Source organism: Pristis pectinata, chromosome 18 (genome assembly GCF_009764475.1).
Source record: "Pristis pectinata isolate sPriPec2 chromosome 18, sPriPec2.1.pri, whole genome shotgun sequence".
Taxonomy (NCBI): Eukaryota; Metazoa; Chordata; class Chondrichthyes; order Rhinopristiformes; family Pristidae; genus Pristis; species Pristis pectinata.
Window position 1 is genome coordinate 10,266,789 of NC_067422.1, and position 18,044 is coordinate 10,284,832.

The 18,044-nt window shown below is 39.9% G+C and overlaps 1 protein-coding gene across 1 annotated transcript in view; it reads right to left on the reverse strand.

The window, feature by feature from the left end:
• Positions 1 to 18,044, reverse strand: part of LOC127580014 (dynein axonemal heavy chain 17-like) — a 251,034-nt gene that overhangs the window by 33,334 nt on the left and 199,656 nt on the right. Inside the window, 6 exon segments of the mRNA XM_052033141.1 lie at positions 6,255 to 6,377; positions 10,016 to 10,048; positions 10,050 to 10,170; positions 10,173 to 10,248; positions 12,822 to 13,014; positions 17,008 to 17,123. Coding sequence (XP_051889101.1) covers positions 6,255 to 6,377; positions 10,016 to 10,048; positions 10,050 to 10,170; positions 10,173 to 10,248; positions 12,822 to 13,014; positions 17,008 to 17,123 — 662 coding nt within the window.

An 18,044-nucleotide genomic window follows, 5' to 3' on the forward strand; every position in this document is an offset into this window, starting at 1 on the left:
TGTAATATTAATAAGTTAGAAGGGGATAATCCCTGCTTGGCATTTCTGGACAGATACCTGGTATGCACCATGGCATGGCTATGTAATGGGTAAATAGGGCAGGGAGGAATCCCAGGAGTAGCATGAAGTCAAGCAAGAAAGTATTATTTGCTTTTCAGTATGGTTTCAGGTAAACAAGAATGTCTGAAGTCTGATCTCTTTGGCAGCAAGCAAACTTCCGCAAATTTGGATCTGTGATAAGTGCCTTCGAGGCTCCAGCAATACTGGTCATTCCCAGAATGAATCTGTGACTGGTAGGTTGGTGAGGCCATGTTCAAGTAGGATATTCCCTCTTGTTGATTCTCTCTGCATCACCATAAACTCAATCAGGCACCTATGTCCTTCAGGACCCGGGCAATTCAATTAAGTGGTAATAATAGCAAACTACTCCCAGTGATGGTTGTCGAAATCCTCCGCTTGTGCTTTTTTCTATTAGTGATTGACATGGAAGAGTACTGGTTCTTCCGTTTAATAAGAGTGGCAGCTGGTAATAGTAGCACTGTGGTTAAGTTAAAGCATTACAATCCAGAAACCTAAACTAAAGATCCTATGAATTGTGTTCAAGTTCCATCATGTCAGATGAGGAATTTAAAGTCATAGAGACATACAGCACAGAAATGGAGTCTTTGGCCCACCACACCCATGCCACCCTTTTTGCCTATTTAAATTAATCTGTTTGCCTGCATTAGGTCCATATCCTTCTATGTATTGCCTACTTAATTGTCTGACTAATATCTCTTAAACATACTGATTGCAACTGACTCTACCACCTTCTCTGGCAGCACATTCCAGATATCAACCACCCTCTTAGCTCTAAGATCACTTTTAACTCTCCTACCTCCCTCCTTAAACCTATGCTCTCTTGTTTTTGATACCCTCACCATGGGAAAAAGATTTTGACTATCAACCTTACCTATGCCTCTCATAATTTTATATACTTATAATCAGGTCAGCCTTCAGCCTCCTTTGCTCCAAGGAATTAAATAAACTGAAAGGTAGGTGTGGAATTGAAATGCAATGATTTAAATAATGTGGAATTAAGATAAAACTTATATCAGTAATGGTGACAATGAAACTACTGGATTATCATAAATAAAACTATCTAGTTCAATTAAGTCCTTTAAAGAAGAAATTCTGCTAGTGTTACTCAGCCCATGTGACATCCAAACACACAATGATATTGTTGACTCTGAGTTGCCTTCTGAAATGACCTAGAAAACCAATCAGTTCAAGATTGGGCAATAAATGGTCACCTTGTCGACAACGCCTACATCCCAGGAATGAATAAAAATAAAGTGAGAGGTTTCCTCTTCCTTTTTTGACCTGGGACTTCATAGGATCCAAGATCAATGTTAAGGCCACCAGCACCCTTAATAGGTTTGTCCAGTTGATATAATAGAGATTAACTTGGCATAGCTACAAGATAGTCTAGGACTTTGGCCAAAGGGCATCATGATCCAGTGAGCATGACCATGTCAGATTGTTTGTTGTTTGAAGAGATTTTGGGATAACTCTCCCAACTTTCACACAAACACCCAGACACTAATGAGGTAATGACACTAGTATTTATGGTTACTTTGGCGGCTTTTGATATTTTTACTGCCCAATTTCGATAAGATATCTTTATTAGTGACATGTACTCGAAACACACAGTGAAATACATCTTTTTGTGTAGTGTTCTGAGGGGACAGCCCACAAATGTCGCCACGCTTCCGGCGCCAACATAACATGCCCACAACTTCCTAACCTTTAAGTCTTTGGAATGTGGGAGGAAACCAGAGCACCCGGAGGAAACCCACACAGACACGGGGAGAATGTACAAACTCTTTACAGACAGTGGTCGGATTTGAACCCAGGTCGCTGGCACTGTAAACCGTTACGCTAACCACTACACTACCGTGCCTGCCAAGTAGAATGGAAAAAAATCAGCAGGATACTTTCCCTATTTGATACTAAAGATCAGCGGGTTTTAAAAAGATATGATAGCTTCATCATCACTTAATACCAGCTCTTATTTTTGTATTTTCAGGGAATCTGGCAGTCCCTGACAAGGCCAGCATTTACTGGCAATCTTTAAATGTACTCAAACTGAGAGGCTTGCTAGACTATTTTGGAAGACAGTTAAGAGACAAGCTCGTTGCAGTGGATCTACAGTGATACTAAGCTAGGTAAAGATAATAAAATTCATTCCCTGAAGAGCAGAAGTGAATTAGATGATTTTTCTTCACAATCTGGTAATTTCATGCTTATGATTACTGAAATTAGCTTTTCATTTTCATCTTTACATTATGGAATGTTCCAAATGCCACAGCTGGATTCAAACTCTACAGCAATAGCATAGGCTTCGAGACACAAGTTCATTAACCTGACTAATGTTATCAAATCACCTAATGTATCCATGTGCCTTGTATCCTGGTGCAACTATGTATGCTGTATGATTTTGCTGTAATAGTACAATCCAAGCATTTAACACTATTATCAACTTGATTAAATAATCATGACCTTTGTATCTCACCAAAAGGAATGTTAACGTAAAGTGTGGTTAAAAAGTGCAAGCTTTTTTACATCATAATAGAGTGTAATACATAAACAATATGGTTTGAATTGTTTAATACAAACATGAATATCATCATCAACTAAAAACACATTGACCCCACTCTGTCACCTGATTTCACTTTCTGCTAATCCCAGCAGATAATAATCTATTTATTTTGCACAAAGCCCTCAGTTTATCCCTTCACCAATAACTGCGTTGGTTCTGAGAAATGAAGTTAACTAATTGGTTCTTAGAATTAAAGTTAGCTAATTTTTTATTGACCTATTGAGGATTATGATCTGGAAAACAAACCTGTTTAGATGTAAACTCTCTATCTTTGAAATTAGCTCCATATGATACTTAATGCAGACTAATCAAAGAATCCTAAAAGAACAACTTGCATTTATATAGCATATTATAATATAGTTAAGATGGCCTAAGGTGTCTCATTAGAAAAATAAGCAGACAAGAAATGATCTGAGCATGTAAGAATTTTATAATTGAGATGTTGGTGGATCAGGAGCCAATGCACAGGTGTGCACAGCAATGATGTTTGAAAGGTGTATAGTGGTAATTAGGACAATGACAACATAACTTTAGATAAGCTTGTTGATGGAGGATGGTTAGTAGAAGGCCAACCAACAGAATATATGAGTAAAATCTAAGCAAGAGAATATTAGAAGAAAATGCTGGAATTGCTCAGCAGGTCAGGCAACATCAATGGAAAGAGAAACAGGGTTAATGTTTAAAGTCCGAGACCCTTCATCAAAACCAGTTGGATAGAAGTAACAAAACCTTGCAGTTACATGAGTTGAGGCAGAGGGAGAGGAGAGGAATATTACATAGATGGAAGCAGATTGCCTTGGTAATGGAAACTAAACGAGGCCTGAAGCTCAGCTTGCAGTTGAATAGGACACAGGCTGTGAACAATCCAGTTTATCTTAAGACAATGGCTTGGGAAGCTGATGAAACCACTAGCTAGGAAACAGAGTTTGAGGCCAAGTAGCTGCTAATTTGAACTATATCGGGTGATGAATATCCGCTGTTCCACTGACACCATATACTGTTTTCAAATATTTTAAAGTATTTAGGCTGTAAAAATGCAATACTTTAAATTCTATATTAATTTAACCTTTTATTCTCTTTTTCTCTCTGCCTTTATTATTCTAGTTCTCTTCCTGTAACTGATTTGATTCTAATTTACCCTCCCTTTCTACGATTTGAGTTTTTTTTCAAACATTAAATTTTGTTTTAAATGAGCTGCATTGTTTGCAAACTCGCTGTTCAAAACTCATGTTATCACCAGCATACACTGCCAGCAAGTTCCAATGAAACAATTTTTGAAGTGTTAAGTGTGAGAAAATAGCTAATCCATAGTTTCGCCTTCAAAAATGCCAGCGTCAGTATGAATTGTCATTTTTTTTTTGGTGGAATAGGTGTGTGTGTGTGTGTGTGTGTGTGTGTGTGTGTGTGTGTGTGTGTGTGTGTGTGTGTGTGTGTGTGTGTGTGTGTGTGTGTGTGTGTGTGTTACTGATAACACCTGCATTGATTGTCATTTAATTCAATTGCTGTAGTCTTCCTATTGAAGGTACTCTCATATTGTTGAATGTTGTTTCAGGATTTAAACCCAGCAGCAATGAAGGTGGGCCATGAGTACATTGGAGGTGAACTTGTGTGTAGTCCTTTCCCTGTGTGCCTGCTGCTTTTGTCTTTCTAGATGATAGATGTCACAGATTTTCGGCTGCCAAAGTAGCCTTAGTAGTAACCACAGTGCATTTTGTAGATGGTGCACACTGTAGCCACATTGTTTAACTCAGGTTAAATGCTTAAGACCTACCTTAGGAATTTATGCAGAAAAATATATAAAGAAAGGAACAGGGTAGCTAAAGTAAAAACTAGACACAAGAGACTGCAGATGCTGGAATCTGGAGCAACAAACAAGATGCTGGACGAACTCAGCACGTCAAGCAGCATCTGTGGAAGGAAATGGACAGTTTTGGCTTTAGACCCTTCATCTGGACCAAAAGATAAAGGGGAGATAGCCATTATAAAAGAGGTGAGGGGTAGGGGTGGAGGAAAAGCTGGCAAGTTTTAGGCTATATGCAAACTAGAGGAACAGCACCTCATATTCTGCCTGGGTAGACTAAAACCAATGGATTGAACATCAATTTTTCCAACTTCAGGTAACCTGCTCCCCCTGTCCCTTTTCTCTCTCCTCCTGACCTATCTGGCCCCCATCACCATGTCTCTTTCCCCTCCTCCACCCTCTCGATCTGCCCATCACCCGCACACTCCTCCCACTGGTTCCTCTCCCCAACAACTCCCCTCTGCCCTCCCCCACCTCCCTCCCTTTGTTCCATGCTTCATCTACCTCTCCCATCAGACTCCTATCGTCCTTCAGCCCTTTGTCACTTCCACCTATCACTTCCCCCAGCTTCTGGCGCTATTTCCATTCTTCCTTTCTCCATCGGCCTATCACACTTCCTCACCTGGATTATCTATCTCATGCCAGCTCTTCCTTCACCCCTTCGCTCACCTCTTTATACTGGCTATCTCTCGCTATCTTTCAGTCCAGATGAAGGCTTTTGACCCGAAATGTCAACCGTTCATTTCCCTCCACAGATGCTGCCTGATCCACTGAGTGTGTAGCTAAAGTAAGCATTGGTTGCTTATTGTCTATGACTGAGAAATTAATATTGGACAATGGCAGAAACAAACAGTTTGTATCCATCCTTTTAGAAGCATCCCAATTAAAGCAAGAAAGCAGGGGGAGAAGGGAAGAACTTAAAACCATAATTACTATATGATGAAAAATCATCCGATAGACTAATGGGACTGAAGGCTGATAAGTCCTTTGGATCTTAAAAGTTACTGGCAGAGTTATTTGCCACATTGGTTGCGGTCTTCCAAAATTCCATATTCTGGAAAAGTTCCAGTGAGTTGGATAACAGAAAATGTAACATCTTTATTCAAGTAAGGAATTAGACTGCAAGCATGAAACCATAAAACAATTAACCAAATATCTGCCACTGAGAAAATGGTGGTATCCTTCATTAAGGAAGTTGTAGCAAGATGTATAGAAACCATAAAAGAACTGAGTAGAGTTGACATGGTCCTGTGAAAGCATCTGTGACTTATTTATTGAAGTTCTATGAGGACATAACAAGTGCATAAAGGGGAAATCAGTAGGTGTTGTGTATTTGGATTTCTATAAACACATTTGAAAAGGTGTTCTACGAGAGGTTACTGCATAAGATAAGTGCTCATGTTGTCAATGTATTGGCTAACCTACATAAAATAGTGCATTGAAAAATAGGTAATTTTCAAATTGGCAAGCTGAAACTCGTGTGCCACAGGGGCCTCAGTCATTTATAGTCTATGCCAATGAGTTCCATGAAAGGGATCAAGTACATCGACCTTGTTGCAAATGCTTCGTGTATTCAGAGTCTTGAGGTTTGATTTTTTTTTTACAGTTCTTACTTCAAATTCAGTTTCTGATGCACATGTTTGCTTTTTTTTCCTCCCCCTCACTCTCCCATCCCACTACTCTCTCATTTCTTTTTGATTTGTTAAACATCCCATCACTGTGGCCTTCCCCCACTTCTAATCCATGCCCCAGTATTTGCAAACTGTGGGAACAAATTATGACATCAAAAGAGTAAATGACAGATAATCTTACTTTCCTTTTTTGACAGTGTTTCTTCCCAAGAGAGGGTCCAGCACAGGTTCCACGGTCTCACTAATATTTTCAAGTAATAAAGTATCCCCATTGGATACAGCATTCTCAATGCTGTCAAGATAACTGTTTCCAATAAAAAAATGTTAGTATTTTTTGTATAATTTAAAGAAGTAGTTTTAAGAATAACAGTGGCCAGAAATTAGATCATCCCAGGTTTAGGGCACAATCTAAGCACAGTGCACATTGCACAGGCAGGATTATGGGAAATTGTTTATTACTAATGATCTGGAGAGCCAGTTCACCTGTCCTAGAAGGCACCAGGCTTACCAAATTGCCTAATGTTTGAAGGAAAGTGGAAAGTAAAAGCAAGGGAGAGAAAACATTAGGATTTGCTGACAGAATTTAATGTGGAACTGGGAGAAGGACTCAATAATTGAAGCAAAGAGTTTCTTTTTCCAGTGGCAGCCTGAAATGACCTCTTCATGGACCACTGATTTGACTGCCAGCTGGCTGAGAATATTAACTTCTTGCATACAAAGAAGTTTTGCATCATGCATGTTTGCTAATGGTCCGTTAGTCATGCCTTTTAATACCAATGACAGCACCTATGGGGGAGATTTCATGGCAGAATTAGGATCTGATACTCACTACATTGGTTTGTCAGGGGGTTACTATTGTAAAATGGGCATGGTATGGAGTAATTTCTAGGCCATTTTTACTATGGTATCTAAAAACATCAGTCTAAGAAACTAAGTAGGATTAGAGGTAATAACTGCTCGAATGTTAGAACCTTAAGACAGGAGCCGAGAACTGGACAAGCAGTTAGGGTTCAGTACTATTTTCCAGTAACACAAATCCCAATCCCACTAAAACAGATGGGGAATTTAAAGCAATCCTGAATCAAAGCTAATCTCAGTAACAGGAACCATGAAATAGCTGGATTGTCATTTAAACTACAATGGTTCACTAATGACCTTCAGGGGAAAAGATCTATTTTCCGTAGCTAGACTAGCAATCAATGTGGTTGTCAACTTGCCACCTTAGTTCAGGGGCAAATTGGGAGCACAAAATATACCAACATTTTCAGCTTAGTCCACACAACTGGACAGCATAGTGGTAAAGCCAGTGGCTCTGCCTCATGACTCCAGTGACCCAGGTTTAATTCTGACCTCTGGTGCTCTATTCGAATGCACTTCAATTTTAAATGACCATCCCCTTGCAACTATGTCCCCTCATTCATGACTCTCTGAACGGTGGAAACCTCTCAACATCTACCCTGTCATGCCTTCTTAGGATTCTTTTATGATTTAATAAGATTACCCTTCATTCTTCTAAACTCCAACTTCTTTAGGCTGCTCCTGATAGGTCAACCTCACATTCCAACCCTCACATAATTAGCCTCTTCTGGACTGCTGCCGGTACTTGTATATCTTTTCTTAAATAAGGGGACCAAAATTATACACAGTAATCTGAGTATGGCCTCACCAACACCCTGTACAATTGTAACAATTCTTGTTATTTCTAAACTTCTTACAATGAAGGCCAATATACCATTTGTTTCCCTAACAACTTGCTGCATCTGCCTGCAAAAGTTTTGTGATACATGCACAAGAACATAGATCCTTCTGTATTCCACTCAGTTGCTATCTCTTCCCATTTAGATAATTGCCTCTTGATTTCTCATACTGAAGTGAATAACTTCACACTTTCCCACATTAAACTCCATTTGCTGAAATTTTCACCTGCTCACTCAACCTATCTAGATCCTGTTGAAGAGTCAAGCTTTGGTAGCTTACAATGGTATGAACATTGAACTTTCTAATTTCAGGTAACCCACACCACAGGTGCTCTCCTTCCAAGCACACACATACCTAATTTTCTTCTCCTTTTATTCATACCTCCCATCCCTTCCCCCCCACCTGATTCCATCTGCCTGTCATCTGCTCCCCATCTGGTTCCACCTATCACCTACCAGCCTCTATCCCAAGACCCAACCCCCCTCCACCCCACATACTGCTATAAATTGGTAATCTTTCCTGTTCCCTCTTGGTCCTGATGCAGTATCTCAACCTGAAACATTGACTTGCACCTCCTGCCTCTACAGATCCTGTTTGACCCACTGAATTCCTCCACCGTTCTGTTTTTTGTCCAAGAGTCAGGCATCCTCCTTGCACCACGCTCTCCCACTAATTCTGTATCATCAGCAAACCCTTTGTTCCACCCTTTCCTCTGAGATATTCACCCTGATCATCATTGACCAGATATTCAAATAGACCAGCCATATAAATACTGTAGCTACAAGAGCAGGTCAAAGGTGAATATCCTGCAGTGATAATTCAACTTCATACACTCTAAAACCTTTGCATCATCTACCAGACACAAGTCAAGAGATATAGGGAATATTTTCCACATGTCCAGATGAGCGTACCTCCAACAACTCTCAAGAAGCTTGACACCATCCAGGACATAGCAGCCAACCATCCACCACTCTTAACATTCATATCCCTATGTCACCAGCACACAGTGGCTGTAGTGTGTACCACTTATAAATTGCACTGAGTTACTCAATTTAGGTACTCCAAGACCACCTCCCAAACCCAAGACCTCTACCACCAAGAAGGACAAGAGCAGCAAGATGCATGGGAACACCACCACCTGCAGGCTTCCCTTCAAGTCACACAGCATCCTGGCCTGCAATACATGTTTACCAGTCCCTCCCCATCATTGGGCCTAAATCCTGGAACTCCCTTCCCAACAGCAGCCAGTGGTATTGCAGTGATTCAAGAAGGTGGCTTGCTACCATCTTCTTAAGGGCAATTAGGGATGGGCAATAAATACTGCCCTTTCCACTTAACACTAAACTGCAGCTAGATGGATATTAAGGGCATATATCTTGCCAGTAGTAAGTTCAGTGGACTGCATTCAAAAATGTTCTGTTATAGTATTGCCTAGTGTTGAGGAAGTGCTACTAGACTGGAAATGAGTTAACATGATAGCCATATTCAAGAAATAATAAAGATTAATATGGATAACTATTGACCAAAACATACATCAGCCTTGATAATAGGCACTTCAAAGGGTCCCTTAGAAGACAACATTATACAGCATATTCATTAATCAATAAAATGGAGATAGAACAAGGCTATGAATCAGGGTAAATAATCTATTGTCAAGTAATTAAATTCAACTTACTCAGAAAACAAAATACACTTAATGTCCAGAAAAATGCAATAATTGGAAGATAGTTACCAATTATGTACATAAAATCAATCTTAGTTACAGAACATTGTGGTCACCAAGCTTGACTGATAAGGAAACTACCCAATGGTCTCTATACTGTTTGTCTGTAGCACTGTCACTAAATGCAATTGACATTATAATGTCCAGAATAATCGAATTAAAGGATGCAGTTTATGATAGCTAATGCAGTAGAGCAGGTATATCCAAAGCAATACCCTTAGCTATAACAGGAGTGTATCAGCTCAGGGATATGAATGGAATATTGAAAATCCTGGAGAGTTGTTTAAGAAGCATTTCTTTATCAGGAGGCATGATAAAAAAGCTGGCAGAAGCTGCTGGCAAAAGTGGTCAAGGGCATAAAATTATATGCTGAGACAATAAAGTTAAAATACTGATGATTCTTTTTCATCTCAGGAAGTAAAAAATATAAAGCAGAACTTTGTTAATTAAATGTGTTAACCATTTGGAAATCAATTTTTAAAGAGATTATTTAATCTGCAATCTGCAACCAACATACATACCCTCTTTGTCCAAGTCTTATTATTTTCAAATCATCTTCAATTTCTTTTAATCCATTTGATACCCTGCAGCTGTGCATCAATAATTAAAGGCCAACGCTCTGTATTACAGAGAATTGTAGCATTTTCTGATGATGTCCGATCACTTGGCAATCCTGATTATTCCATGCAGCAATGTCAACATCATCAGTCAGAAGAGAAAGTGGATCTAAGTTTTCAGTAATTGGAATTGGCACCTAAAATAATTTCCCCAAAAAGTCATATTGTAAATAGCTTAAAATCTGATTAGAACTCGCATGATAAGTACAAAAATGTTTACATACTTGTGCTCTACATTAACCTTTGAAATTAAAATATCAATGTGCAATTGTCTGAACATTTTTAAAGTTTCTAAATAACAGCTTTTAACTACTTTAGAAAACTTGTCTAGTAGTTGACTTTAAGCATTTTCGGTGCACTAAATAGGTATTGTGCTAAAACCAAGTCAGTTGTCACAAAACAACTGATGACAGCATAAATGTTTTTGGCTTGACTTGGTTAATTGAACAACAGGAATTGGACCTATGACCTTCACACCTAGCTCACAATAAAAACAAGTACCATCCTGCCCTAAGAAATTGTTTTGATGGTTTGCTCCTTTTTAACAGTGCTAAAATCTGACCTGTGCATTTCACAGATGGCTGTTGCTTTATGGAATCATTCACACACTAACTCACAAGAAGTGGGTCAGCATTTTTCAAGGAATCTCTTGAAAGGTAGCTTGGAGATAAGAAACAATGGGAAATAGAGGAAATCAGGAAAAACAGGGGAGATGGGAAAATGGGGAGAGGTAACAGTGCATGGGTGTCCTTGTGGAAATTCTTCCTGACTATGGAAAAGGTCTAATTGTACCCTGAGAGTGGAGGTGTCCCGAAGTCCCTACAATCATCAAAAGCATTGAGCTCACAGATCAAGAAATCTGTGAACACTTACCAGTTCATAGAAGCCACAATCTTTACAGGGGTTTGCAGGCATTGATTTATTTTCTAACAAAAATTTCATGGGAGGACTTTTTGAACATAAAAGCAATATCCCGGGGGAGGGGTACACTTTAAAGCAGGGTAAGCTACCCCTTTCAGCATAACACACACAAAATGCTGGAGGAACTCAGCAGGTCAGGCAGCATCTATGGAGAGAAATAAACAGTTGACGTTTCAGGTCGAGACCCTTCATCAGGACTGGAAAGGAAGAGGGCAGAAGCAGGAATAAGAAGGTCAGGGGAGGGGGAGGAGTACATGCAGGCAGATGCTAGGTGAGCCCAGATGAGAGGGGGAAGGTAGGATGGTGGGGTGGGGGAGGGGAGAAAAGTAAGAAGCTGAGAGGTAATAGGTAGAAGAGGCAAAGGGCTGAAGAAGAAAGAATCCGGTAGGAGAGGGCTGTGGACCTTTCAGCATAATGTACTTCTTGTTTTATTGTGAGTTAAGTGTGAGGGTCATAGATCAAGACTTTTTGATGCAACTTCTCTCGTTAAATACTTGAAATAAGCCAAAGCATACTGATGGTGTCATCACTTTAGGAAATATGATGAGCAAAGTGAAACCTGTGTTGAGACGAATGACACCTGGAAGTGCCCAGTTCAACTTCTGACAGAAATGGGTGCACAGATGTCAAAACAGGCAGCATTTGGTTTTTGTGTATGATTTAATGCATGATAACAAAAAATGTATGATAAGAAAAACTGGTGCTGTTAGGTCCAGTTTCAAGACAATTGTGTCTAGTTCTGATCACTGCAGTAAAGATAAAGATAGTAAACAGAGGAAGAATTATCTAAACCAGACATTTTCGCACTGGAAAACAGGATGCAAATTCGAATTGTTATTCCTGAACTCATTCTTTAAATGTTAGCCAATACTTGTCCATTGACTTTTAAGAGTCTCTAGCCCATGACTGTTCAAAGTGACAAAAGAGCATTGGGGATGATAGTGACACCTTGAGTCCATGCATCAGAAGCACAGAGAAGTCCTGATGGAAGAAGCGCACCACCTCACAAACTATCCACCTGTAAGCATCCGCAGTTCTCACATTGGCCTCATCAGTCAACTTAGAATACACAAACCAAAGTGGGAACAATCATTCTCATTACAAGGGATTGCAATAATAAGAAGAAAAACACTGCCATAACCCTTGAAAGTAGTTACCCAATCTACAAGAACCAACTCACCCCATAGACCACTGTCGTTTGCTTTGTTCAGATTTAAAACCCCGGCTTCAGATTGAACTAAAGCACTTTCAGTTTCAAGTTTCCAGAAATATTTAATTCCCAACCTTGGTCACTTTGCAACTATGTTTTTATAAATGCTTTAGATCATACCCAGTTATTCCTATTTCTTCCATTTATTCATCAGCTTTGTTATGAATGCTGCATGTATTCAGAAAAAGAACCTTCAGCTCTGTATTTACCATTTTTGCATGCTCCGTCTCTAAGTGAAAGTATAGTTTTTTGTTTGAATACTCTACCCACTCCTATCAGTCTATTGTTTTTGTGACCTTGCATTATCACTTTGTCCTTTCTCTGTAACCTTCTAAATAACCCCCATCCCTCCAGAATCTTCCTCTTGCCCATTATTTAGTGCACGAGAAGGTGGTAATAATTTATCATTTGGTCTTTCAAATTACAGAGCCACTTTTAATACAATTGAATGTGCACAGGCAGAAAACAATACTTAGCATTGAGTGTTCCAGTATTCAATGGATAATATCAACTGAAAAGACAACAGTTATGCCTCTGAATGAATATCATCAATTCACAATTCTCTAAGCAATTCTTTACCTCAAGCTTTTCCAGGAAGGGCATCCAGTAATTATTCATAAGATCGTTCCTGTACTTTTTTGTGAAATATCCAACATAAGAAACAAAGGCTGTAACAAGGAGCACATCACCACACAATGTCTTTTCCTGTTCTCTAAACTGTGCAACAGATTCACCCCAGCGGATCTTCTCTGATACCAAACCTCCGACAAGTCTGTAAGAAATTATATCCTTTTAGCTGAAATGTTATCTATTTTTCTCTTGTCCCTTTTTCCCCACAATAGGACAACTGGAGTGAAGAAAAGAGCAGGAATATTTTGCACATGCTATTCCAAATTGTAGATTTGCAGTGTGTAAAAGAAACCCAAGGAAAATTTCCTCTATTTTTCTGTCAAAGCAGCCCACATCGATTGTCCCTCAATTGCACCCTTAGGTAAAAATTATATTTTTATCTTTTCTTTTTTTTTTTATATATGCTTCTGTTTAGTCTCCATTTTTATTAGAAAACTGTTTAGTAGTTGTCCCAGGGATGAGGGATTTCAGATACAAGGTAAGACTGGAGAAGCTGGTGTTGTTCTTCTTGGAGCAAAGGAAGTTGAGAGATGTACAAAATTATAACATCATGACTGGTTTAGATGGGGTAAATAGAGGGAAATTATTCACATTAACAAGTAGTTCAAGGTCCTGGGAATACTAATATAACATTCTGAAGTAAAAGATATAACGTGTATGTAAAGAATTTTATTTTACTCAGAGAAAAGTTATGATCTGCCTGTAGGATCCAAACCAAAACTCATCAACTCTTTCAAAAGAGAATTAGATGGCTTGTGAAAGAGAATAATTTTCAGGAGAAAGAGTAAGGGAATAGGATTGATAGAAATTCTAAGAGCCCAGCTTAGACTTGATAGGCCACATGACTTCCTCCTGAGTTGAAACAATCCTATGATTCTCTAATTCATTCTGAGCTTATTCTTGATTGCCATATACGTAGGCATTTCACAACCAATTCAAGTGTAATCACTGATATGTGACCAAATGTTACACCGATTTTTTTAATATAGAATTATGCTAATGAATAGCAAATTTGATTCAGGGATATTTGTTAACCAAATTGCTTTAGGATTATGGATACTCAATCTGAGCAGATAGATGTGACTCAACTTAAAAAGTATCAAGAAGGTGTTTCCTTCAAAAGTGCAGAGTTCCTTCTGTAATCTGATCAGGTTCAGATCTCTCAGTGGGAGGAGCATTTTGGAGATAGTGACCATAACCCCTTGACCTTTACCATAGCCTTTGAGGGGGCTAGGAGCAGATGATATGGGAAAGTATTTAACTGGGGAAGGGGGAATTATGATGCTATTAGGCAGGAACTTGAGAGGGTAAATTGGGAACAGATGTTCTTGGTGAAGTGCACAGTGGAACGTGGAGGGTTGTTTAAGGAATACTTGCATGGGGCTCTGGATAGGTTTGTCCCATTGAGGCAGGGTAAGGATGGCAGAGTGAAGGAACCGTGGTTGACACAAGATGTAGAATGTCTTGTCAAGAGGAAGAAAGAAGCTTACCTGAGGTTTAGAAAGCATGGATCAGACAGGGCTCTGGAGAGTTAAAAAGGTAGCCAGGAGGGAGCTTAAGAATGGACTTACGAGAGCTAGAAGGGGGCATGAGAAGTCCTTGGCGAGTAGAATCAAGGAAAACCCCAAGGTGTTCTACACGTATGTGAAGATAAGAGGATGACTACAGTGAGGGTAGGACCAATCAGAGATAAAGGGGAAATGTGCCTGGAATCGGAAGAGGTAGGGGAGGTCCTTAATGAATACTTTGCTTCAGTATTCACCGAGAGAGAGAGACCTTGACATTTGTGAGGATGGCGTACGACAGGCTGATAATGCTAGGGCATGTCGATGTGAGGAAAAGAGAATGTGCTGGAACTTTTGAAAAACATTAGGATAGATAAGTCACCCCCCGGATGGGATATATCCAAGGTTATTACAGGAAGCAAGGGAAGAGATTGCTGCGCCTTTGGCGATGATCTTTGCGTCTTACTGGTCACAAGAGTAGTGCCAGATGATTGGAGGGTGGCAAATGTTGTTCCTTTGTTAAAGAAAAGGAAGTAGGGATAACCCTGGGAATTACAGACCAGTGAGTCTTACTTTAGTGGTGGGCAAATTACTGGAGAAGGTTCTTAGAGACAAGATATATGGGCATTTAGAGAAGCATAGGCTGATTAGGGACAGTTAGCATGTTTTGTGAGGGCAGGTCATGCCTCATGAGCCTGATTGAATTCTTGAGGATGTGACCAAGCACATTGATGAAGGTAGAGCAGTGGATGTGGTGTACATGGATTTTAGTAAGGCGTTTGATAAGGTTCCTCATGGAATGCTTGTTCAGAAAGTCAGGAGGCATGGGATCCAGGGAAACTTGACTGTGTTGGATTCAGATTAGCTCGCCCATAGAAGACAGAGGGTGGTGGTAGATGGAGCATATTCTGCCTGGAGGTCAGTGACCAGTGGTGTTCCGTAGGGATCTGTTCTGGGACCTTTGCTCTTTGTGATTTTTATAAGTGACTTGGATGAGGATGTGGAAGGGTGGGTTAGTAAATTTACTGATGATACAAAGGTTGGTGGTGTTGTGGATAGTGTAGAAGGTTGCTGTAGATTACAACAGGATATTGATAGAATGCAGAGCTGGGCTGAGAAGTGGCAGATGGAGTTCAACCCAGATAAGTGTGAAGTGATACACTTTGGGAGATCGAATTCAAAGGCAGAATACAAAGTTAATGGCAGGACTGTTAGCAGTGTGGAGGAACAGAGGGATCTTGGGGGCCACATCCATAGATCCCTCAAGGTTGCCGTGCAGGTCGATAGGGTTGTTAAGAAGGCGTATGGAGTGTTGGCCTTCATCAGTCGGGGTACTGAGTCCAAGAGCCACGAGGTGACGTTGCAGCTCTATAGAACTCTGGTTTGACCACACTTGGAGTACTATGTTCAGTTCTGGTCACCTCATTATAGAAAGGACGTGGAAGCTTTAGAGATGGTGCAGAGGAGATTTACCAGGATGTTGCCTGGATTGGAGAGCATGTCTTATGAGGATAGGTTGAATGAGCTAGGGCTTTTCTCTTTGGAGAGAAGGAGGATGAGACATGACTTGATAGAGGTGTACAAGATGATAAGAGGCGTGCAAGATGATAAGAGGCATAGATCAGGCTGACAGTCAGAAACTTTTTTCCAGGGCGACAATGGCTAACACGAGGGGACATAATTTTAAGGTGATTGGAGGAAGGTACAAGGGGGATGTCAGGGGCAAGTATTTTTACACAGAGAGTGGTGGGTGTGTGGAACACACTGCCTGCAAGGTTGTGGGGGCAGATGCATTAGGGACATTTAAGAGACTCTTAGACATATGAATGATAGAGAAATGGGGAGCTATGTGGAAGGGAAGGGTTAGATAGATCTTAGAGCAGGATAAGATGTTGGCACAACATTGTGGGCCAAAGGGCCTGTACTGTGCTGCAGTGTTCTATGTTCTAACCCTGGAATATGCTTAGGTCAGGAATGATCTTGAATCATTGTGTTTCAGAGATGATGGTGCTTTACCGTTCTTATTTTAAAATCCTTGGAAACAGCCCTAGCCAAAGAGCTTAGACCAAGTAAACAGGCAACCAGTCTTAGGAACAGATTTATTCCTATATAACCAAACGGCTGAAAAACCTAATGAACTTACTGAGATTGGTAAGGTAGGAGGCCCTGGGGGTGGAGGCTGGAACTTGAAAAATTAAAACAGTACAGAAATTTCATAACAGTCAATATTATAGGAAACTGGAAATCTGCAACAGATGAAAGGGGCAGGTAGTCTGAATAGCTTAAAAAATTTGGCCATTTAGTCGAACACTCATGAATGCAACTCCCTGATTGTGTTATCAACACCATCAGGTTATGATGTTTTTGCATTCAAAGCTTTGGTGTTGCCTGGTGGAAAAAGGCTCGCCTGTTTTTGGATACACGTGCGCAGCAGCTGATAACTGTAAGGTTTGAATTTCCTACAGCATCCATTAGTACGTCATTTCCAGTAACAATGGAAAATCTGAGAGAAGTAAACAAAATCAAGATGGATTACGAAATGAAATTCTAAAGACATAGAAGGTAAAAATAGTGGACTATCTGGAACTAGTGCGGCTTGCTCATTTTGGTTTTTTTAAGGCCAAATGTACCTGTTTGCAAGTGAAATGGTTCTGTTGGTAGTATCGGCTTCTTGTTGACATTTGAGTTTTTCTGCAGTGGCTTTTTCAAATTCAGCTGTCAACTTTGCTAAATTTTCATCAAGTTCCTGTAAATTAAGATAGGTTCTATTATAACATATTATTTCAAATAAAACAAGTAACACAACTATATTTATAGCCTTAACAATCTTCATACATCTCAGTAAAATATTCATTTTATTTTCTTCAGAATAAAAATTGAATAATTATACAAATATAACAAATAGACTTTGTACTACAAACCAACTTACAATACATCTTTAACAGAATGAAAAATGCCAGAGTTCATCACAAAGGGGAAGATAGGAAGTGCGCAAGGAACTTTGTAAACACAGAAACATAGGATCCAGACCATTTACTCCTCAGAATCAGAATCAGGTTTATTATCACTGAATATATCATGAAATTTGTTATCTTGCAGCAGCAGTACAGCGCAAGACATAAAAATGACTATAAATTACAAAATAAATAAATAGTGCAAAAAAAGGAATAATGTAGTGTTCATGGGTTCATGGACCATTCAGAAATTTGATGGTGGAAGGGAAGAAGCTGTTCCTAAGTCATTGTGTGTGGGTCTTCAGGCTCCTGTACTCCTCCCTGATGGTAGTAACAAGAGGGCATGTCCTGGATAGTGAGGTCCTTAGTGATGGATGCTGCCCTTCTTGAGGCACTGCCTCTTGAAGATGTCCTTGATGGTGGAGAGGGTTGTGCCCGTGAAGGAGCTGGCTGAATCTACAACCCTCTGCAGCCTCTTTCAATCCTGTGCGTTGGAGCCTCCATACCAGGCTGTGATGTAACCAGTCAGGATGCTCTCCACCATAAATCTATAGAAATTTTCAAGTCAGATACCAAATCTCCTCAAACTCCTAATGAAGTAGAGCCACTGGCGTGCCTTCTTCTTAATTGCATCAATGTGTTGGGCTCAGAATAGATCCTCCAAGATGTGAACGTCCAGGAACTTGAAACTGCTCACCCATTCCACCGCTAAC